This window comes from Lolium perenne, chromosome 4 (genome assembly GCF_019359855.2).
Source record: "Lolium perenne isolate Kyuss_39 chromosome 4, Kyuss_2.0, whole genome shotgun sequence".
Taxonomy (NCBI): domain Eukaryota; kingdom Viridiplantae; phylum Streptophyta; class Magnoliopsida; order Poales; family Poaceae; genus Lolium; species Lolium perenne.
The window spans coordinates 352,365,925-352,373,532 of NC_067247.2; the positions used below are offsets into that span (position 1 = coordinate 352,365,925).

Below are 7,608 nucleotides of genomic sequence, written 5' to 3' on the forward strand. Positions count from 1 at the left end.
TTGATCCGTTAGCACATTGACTGGCTTGGAGACCTTTTCAAACACTCTGGTATTCCTCTCACACCAGATCGACCAGACGACCAAAATCACAGAGTTTAGCTTTGATGGGCTAGCCGATCAACTAGGTTTTGGTTTTGTGGCTTTTCGGTGGAGGCTAGACGTCGAGAAGAGGATGCTTTGGTACCATGTCCATTGAGATGGGATTGAACGATACCCTCTCCATGTGCTTGGTTACATGTTAATATATGTGTGGGAATAGCCCCCACGGTGGCATACAAGAGTTGGGTAGAATACAGCTGGTATATTATAACATGTCCTATACAACCCTTATTACAAGTCTAATATAGAAAACATAGGTTTCAACCTACATATACCGATAACTATATGTTGCGTACTCTCGTTTCACAAGTCAGCCTATTTCCTAAAACTCCCAAGAAAAGTAAAATGCTACAGTACTGAAGTGCATTCTTATGCAAGTATCTCTTTTTGTGTGAAATAAGAGATGGCCTATTTTCTTTACAATCTCTAGTTCTCCAAGCTTCTCCTTCTCTTTCTGAGGTGATAAATGCAACCATGATTCCACAAACATTCCAATTTCAATTTGGTGTGCTATTGTTCGATGCAAGCTCCAAATAATGTCTACTCATACCATCACACACGCTCCACAACAACGGCAACAGAATCTGCTGCATCTTGGGACCTTCTCCGGCCTGCTCGTCTCGTGTGGCCTCCCTCCCTGCCATCATTGCCACCATTGTCGGGTGGTGCCACGTACACAAACGGACCGACTAGGCCATCGTCTTCGAGGGCGAGGAGTGGCTCCAGAGCGTCGACCACTGCAGACATGTGCGGGCGAGACTTGGGGTTTAGGCTCACGCACTGGTACGCCAGTGCTGCGGCCTTCTGCGCGGCCTTTCCGGCATACTGCCCGGCAAGGTTCGGGTCCATGACACGGTCCAGCCGCCGAGAGTCGTTCAGGTACGGCCGTGCCCAGTCCACCAGGTTCTGCTCCCGCGGTGGTCGGTTCTTGTCGACGGACTTGCGTCCTGTTAGGAGCTCCAGCAGCACCACTCCAAAACCATACACATCGCTCTTCGCGGTCAGATGGCCTGTAGGATGAAATGCATGGGTGTTAACTAGCTTCTGATTCGAATAACATCCGTGGATTTTATATGTTTGTGCCTTGTATTTACCTGTCATGATGTACTCCGGTGCAGCGTAGCCTTGCGTGCCCATGACCCGGGTCGAGACGTGTGTCTCGTCTTCCTCAGGTCCATCTTTGGCTAGCCCGAAATCCGATAGCTTTGCTTTGTAATCCTAGAGAAGTTGCAAATTTCAAAAAGTTAATATTTCTACTCAAACTGCAACTTGGAGCTGAATATTTATACGAAAATGTCTGAGTTGGAGTATCTGACTGAACTAAACCAATCAGATGGAATATAGATGTAGCAGTGTGCCTAGTAGTCAGTAGTGGGATAGACTGAACCAAACCAAATGCACTCAGACTTCCACTACACTCCACCAACTCTGCTACTTAATGAACTGATCAATCACATCAACCAATGCATGTAATCAGCAAGAGTCAGTACGGATGCGCTGCAATAGTTGAATTAGACCCGAATCCTGACTAAGTCTAGTTGGCAAGGTGTGACCTAGTGCAGTAGTCAACATTTCGTTGTTCAGTAGTTGGCATTTGGCAACCTGACAATTTCAGCAGTTTACTCGCTGCGAATAAGCACGCCTTCACATGGATAATAATCCATCTCTCACAAATGAATCACCAAGTCCTATCTATCTTTAACTGTGAGAGGCACAGAGGTAGGCGAAGAATGAACGTAAGATGAGGTCACGTACCGAGTCTAGCAAGATGTTGGAGGTCTTGAAGTCCCTGTAGATGACCGGGTTCTCGGCCTCATGGAGAAAGGCCAACCCTTTGGCAGCGCCAACGGCGATCTTCAGCCGTGTTGACCATTGCAGCGACGCGGCGTACTCTGCATTTACATCACGCACGAATTTAGTTAATTCAGTGGATTAGATGAAGTTAACCAAAGTTGAAATCATAACAAAAAAAAATTAACCAAGGACAATTCCACCTTACTTAATTTTCAGTGCTAGCAGGTTGCTCTCGTTAATAAAGCATGAGGCATCTTTATTTTTGTCCGTTTCCCCAAGGTGATGGAGATGAATAACGAGCGCATGATTTGATCGGCATAATATCACAACTTTTGACTTACGATCGAGCGAGTATTTAGCTCTGTGTATATGTTGATCCGAAGGCCCCACGATGGATGGAGGGCCAGTTTAGTGAAACAACTTTGCATAAAGATTTTAAAGTGAAACAACTGAGCCTAGAGAGAGACAACAACTGGTGCAGGTGCGCTATCCCTAAACCACCTTGACACATTCGGATTAATCATCGATGAAACAGACGCCGACGTCGCCGAGACATAGCACCAATAGCCAAAAAGAAGATATGCCGGTGTGGTGTGAAAATCGATCAAAGTGATTAACAGAAAATGACTCCAGATCTCTCCAATACGTCTCCAGGTATATGCCAAGGGAGTGGAAGATGATGATGTAACTCTAGAAAATAGACACCACATCGACAATTCTAAAAGCCAGTCTGAAGTCTGAACTGAACCCATGAGACAGGTTAATTAGATTAAAGAATCGAAGGGTGCAGAGCAAGGGATGCCACTCGGATTCATCCGTCGACATATGTATCTATCAATCAAGCTGCACCGGCCGATGGGAGAGCAAGTGGTTGGTAAAAACAGCAGCCCCCTTCCATTTCGATTGATGTGTGCGACTCGACCGAATCTCTTTTAGCTTCATGATGCAGCGAGGAAAAGGATATCGGTCGACAGCAATGTCTCAGGAATATCCCTTTCTTGTGGTGTGCAAGGTTAACACTTGCCGCAGTACTACCAATTACACTATTCCTGTAGCGTACGTACGTGTTCAACTGTTGGATAAAACAATATCTCGTTTTCTTGTCGGCAAAAATAGTTAACTGATATATCTAAAAAGTTTCTGTGAGTATGCAAATTAGTTGATTTTTTTTGTTTATGTACTTACTTTTGAAGAGATGTTTCTCGAGGCTGCCCCTGGTCATGAACTCGTAGACGATGAGCCTGTGCTGGTCCTCGTAGCAGTAACCGATCAGTTTGACCAGGTTAGGATGCCTCAGTTGCCCCAGGAAAATGACTTCGGTCTGCATCGTAGAATTCACAAATTATTATCTTTCTTGCAGTTCATGAGTCAAATGTAAACGTACTAGTACTATACTACTATTTCACTGGTTTGCTTTCAACTGGTCAAACAGACAATAAACCAGCAAAGGAAGTGTGGCAGAGACGAGCAAGCAAAACAACTGTTTCATTGAATTTGCCCCAGGGATGTACGCATGTTGTCAAGCGTCCACATACACCTAAAACTTTCTTGAAAGATCAGGAGTTTATTTTTGTCGAGAGAATATGTCAACACCAAGGAAACTTCTACTTGTAAGAAAAGACTAGTGGTTTGGAATATTAACAGATAAACAATGGAAAAAATAACAAATTAGAGGGGAGGTAGGTATATGCACAAGACTGATTGGAAGTGCTACAAGTCTACAATACAATCAATTACAGCAGAAGGGACAATCTTTTAGTGTAGGAAGGTTATGTCATGGTTTCCTGAATCTATTATGTTTCGCTTTGGAAAGGAAAAATATGTACGTTCATTGCAAAACTTGTAGTAAGCCATTTCGTAAAAAGAAAGAAACTGTATTCACATGAACATATAGCTTTCACATGAACATATAGCTTTCAAATTGACTTGAATTTGAATGCCTGTATATAGCTAACTCAAACGTCTGATCGTCATTAAGAGCAGCTCAGCTAACTTTTCAGTAGGGAGGCAAATCTTATCGACTAGTGAAGCTAGAGTAGTAGCCATGAGTGCAAATGTGCAATACAAATGAATAGACCGCATTTTCTCGGCAACTAATTTCGGAAATATAAAGCTAGCTAAATAACTAATAACTGTTGGTGTTCGGTGATGAAGAGGGGTAGATAATGCATACGTACCAGCCACTCGTTGTGCCCCTGGTTTCCCTCGAGGTCGAGCAGCTTGACGGCGACGGGCTGGGCGCGGAGGCCGGGCTTGACCTTGTCGTCGACGTAGCCCTTGTAGACGGGGCCAAAACCTCCCTCTCCGATGAAGTTGGTCATGGAGAAGTCCCTGGTGATGGCGCGCAGCTCGGCGATGGTGAAGACGTGCAGGTTGGAGCCGACGAGCGACAGCGAGAGGTCCTCCGGCGACACCATGCCGCCGTTGAGGCTCAGGTCCGAGAAGGACATCCGCCCGTGCAGCGACCGGCTCGGCCTTCGCGGCTTGCTGCTATTCCCCGACGCCGCCACCTTCGTCTTCTTCTTGGCGCTCTTCTTCTTGCTGCTCTTGCCGGAGGCGGCTGCCGCGGCGGCGGCGGAGTGTGAGCTGAAGCAGCCGAACAGCGACTTCCACGACGACCTCGCCATCGTCGCGCGTGTCCTTCGGCGTGCCGTCTGCGTGTCTGTGCGTGAGCTAGCTACCGGCTTCTTTGGCGGTATCGGGATATATATACACGCGGACACAGGTGGTGCGCTGGTGCCGGCGTCAATGGCTCTTGGTGTGGCTAGCTTATCGACGGCGGGGTTTGGTCCGGTGTGACGTGGTGAGGGATGGACGGGCGAGATGGCGTGCGGGCTGAGGCTTTTGACTTGGGCGGGTCGTCGGCACGGGAAACCGCTGGGCGGGCGGAGAAGGTTTCTGCGCGCGCGCGCCGGCACTTGGAACGGCTCGTATCTGGCGTTCTCACCGAGCCTCCTCGTGCGTCCGATTGTGTACTCACGGTTCCGATGGAAGCACGGCGCCGTGTACTTGTGTGTCCGTTTCAGATTGGACCGACGGGAGGAGCAAATGGATTGGAATTTCAGAGACAGCACAGGGTCCAGTCCCATTCATTCAACAACAACAAAGCCAGAAGGTTCAGTAATGTTCTTCATCTGATTGGGTATCTTTCTTCTCTGGTGGTTCAGAATGTTGTTCAGAATGGCCAACTTGACTGTACTGATCTCTACAAAGAAGATTATTGTTTAATTTTCCATTCCGTGGAAAGATATATCTTGTGCAACTGTCTTCCTTTTGGGAGAATCCATGCTTACTGTGCTTTCTAGGCCTGTACGATTGAGCATGTCGACTGTGTTGGCACTTGGCACACCATTTGCACATACTGTTCCTCTCTGTACTTGTTTTTCGATGTGTTCTTTTCTGTACTTATCAATGTAGTACACAACTTGTAATGACGACACGAACGAAATATCCATCTTTCCAGACCTTTGTACCGCATGAAACTTGCAAGGGACGTCGTTGCTCCTGCTCTCTTGCGTGGGGCTGACGCCGATAGCTACGCTTCTGCCCAGCAAAACGGGAAAATTTTAAGCACATGTCGCGGTACTACAACAGAGTGATAGATAGCTTCAGCTCAGCGTTCTTTTCCCGAAACGGCAGTGAAAGTTAGCGGGGCTCAAGCCACACGAGCCGCCGAAACTTGTACCATCTGTCTCCGATTCATGAGCATTTATTACTGAAAGAAAGAAATAAGTCTGAACTAAATCTGTTGAAGGAAAGCTCTGAACTATGTTGTGCTTATGCGTACCGGGAGTGGATCGCCACGATCACATTGTGTCGTAGTTTGCAAGTAATTAAATGACACAACAGTTCCATGCAAACCTCCTCCCTTAGAATAAACCTTGGACCTGCCCAGTGCAGAGAAAGCTGTGAAGACCGACAAATGCTCTTGTCCCATGCCCATACATGTCTGGGCCGTTGATTTCCTGCTTTAAGAACTGATTCATCAAGTTTCGTCGAGTTTGGTTGTGTTTCAGATGACTACGGCAGATTAGCACACAATGATCGATACGTAACCTAATGAACCCGTGCACGGGAGGTCCCATGCATGGTACAATTGCCGCACTCTGTGAAGACTTTGCCCCCATGCACTGTACAATCGCTGCACTCTGTGAAGACTCTGTTATTTTGTTTTCACCTAAACTTCTATCATTTGAAAATCTATATTTTAGTCACCAAAGTACTACTCCCACTTTGAAGATACACACATCTATGCGGCAGATCGCACTAGTTAGAATAAAGTTGATCTCCTCTTGATCTAGCTAGCAACTAAAAAACCCACCATGAGGGCCGTTGTGCAACTCGAGAACAGGACATAGCTAGCACCAAATTTCAGAGACTCCCCCTCCTTGGTCAGGCAAGCCATGTCATCAAAACACGTGACATTGGTACTTGGTCTCCTCAGATAAATGTGATTTTTAAGGCCAAGGAATTCTGCTTTGTCCTGATAATTAAAGAAGCGCATAAGGTACTGCTACTGTATTATATATTGCAAATACGAGTACATGACATTCTGCTTTGTCCCGATAATTAAATAAACGCATGAGGTTGATTTAATAATCTGGACTGTGGTGCAATGGTGATGGTGTCACTTTGTATCTTGACACATGGAGGTCGATTCCAGAACCTTGACCTTAGGTGCATTGTAGCTAGCTATCGTACGCATGATGGAACGCCGGCGTTTCTGCTTGGCTGAGACTTTCTTCTGTTTTCAAATTTGCTTGGCTGAGACTTTGCATGGAGAGGGTATGAAAATCTCTGTAAAGCCGAATGATGAAGTTCATGCTTTCGTCGTGAATTTCGGAATCTGGAGCGGTACAGTTCATGCTGTACATGTGTACATGTCATGTAAATGCATGCAGTTTGAGTTTGCATACATAGAGAATGGTTTGAATCCTGACTTAGACTCGGAAGCTCTACATGTTAATATAGGGGTTCAATCGAATGGACGTGCTCACGAAATGCCCCCGCGACCTAACCCTCTCGCCCTCATGACCTAACCCTCTCGCCCCCGCGCGCCAGGGCGGCCACCGGCGCTCCTCCTCGTCTTCCCCTCGGCGCCCTTCTCTCCCGCCGCCGCCGCCCGAGGCGCTGCCAGGCAAAGCCTTGGTGGTGTGGAGGTGGCGGCGGACTCTCCTCGGCTGCGGACCGGCGGGCACGGCGGCGGCGATCCGCCAGGCCTTCCCTGATGCAGCGGTGCGGGGAGGCGGCGGCCATGGCGCGAATCTGCAGGTGGCGACGCCGTTGGCAGGGAGGCGCTATCGGGCCTCTCTTGAATCGTGAGGAATCCTAGGGCAGCTGCTCTAGGCATGGCGGTGGTGCCCATTTTCTCCGTCGGAGGTGGTCGGTCGGATTGGGGCTGGTTGTGACGATCTCCTGATCTCACATCTAATCCTAGCAGCGAGTTGGGGATGCGCGGCTGCCGGTGAAAACCATGCTCCGACCCTCGTCGTGGCGAGCGATGGTGATGTCATGCGTCATTACCTTCTTGAAGGCATCGCCGTCGCAGTCTGTGTATACTCACTCGTGCTGCTCCAGGGGAAACCCTAGATCTGGGTCTCCCGGATCGGACGATGGCAGCGCTCTATGTGTCGCTCTACCTATTAGGGAATCGTTTTTGGAGCAGCTGCTGGACGGTGGTGGGCTGCGGTGATGTGGTGTTCATCTACCGCGTAG

At 48.0% G+C, this 7,608-nt stretch overlaps 1 protein-coding gene across 1 annotated transcript; it reads right to left on the minus strand.

Moving 5' to 3' along the window:
* Positions 1-203: 203 nt before the first annotated feature.
* Positions 204-4,630, minus strand: LOC127296977 (serine/threonine-protein kinase RIPK). The gene is made up of 5 exons (XM_051327226.2): positions 4,071-4,630; positions 3,079-3,214; positions 1,855-1,991; positions 1,194-1,317; positions 204-1,109 (listed from the first exon to the last, which is right to left on the minus strand). The coding sequence occupies exons 1-5, from the start codon at positions 4,518-4,520 to the stop codon at positions 652-654; spliced, it is 1,305 nt and encodes a 434-aa protein (XP_051183186.1). The 5' UTR covers positions 4,521-4,630; the 3' UTR covers positions 204-651.
* Between the last annotated feature and the right edge of the window lie 2,978 nt (positions 4,631-7,608).

Bases quoted from the DNA above. Each gene is read 5' to 3' on its own strand.
- LOC127296977 (XM_051327226.2), bottom strand. From the start codon at position 4,520: ATGGCGAGGTCGTCGTGGAAGTCGCTGTTCGGCTGCTTCAGCTCACAC. The intron at 1,318-1,854 runs GTACGTGACCTC...CAACTTCTCTAG, and splicing joins CCAACATCTTGCTAGACTCG to GATTACAAAGCAAAGCTATC. The intron at 1,110-1,193 runs GTAAATACAAGG...TTCATCCTACAG, and splicing joins ACCGGAGTACATCATGACAG to GCCATCTGACCGCGAAGAGC.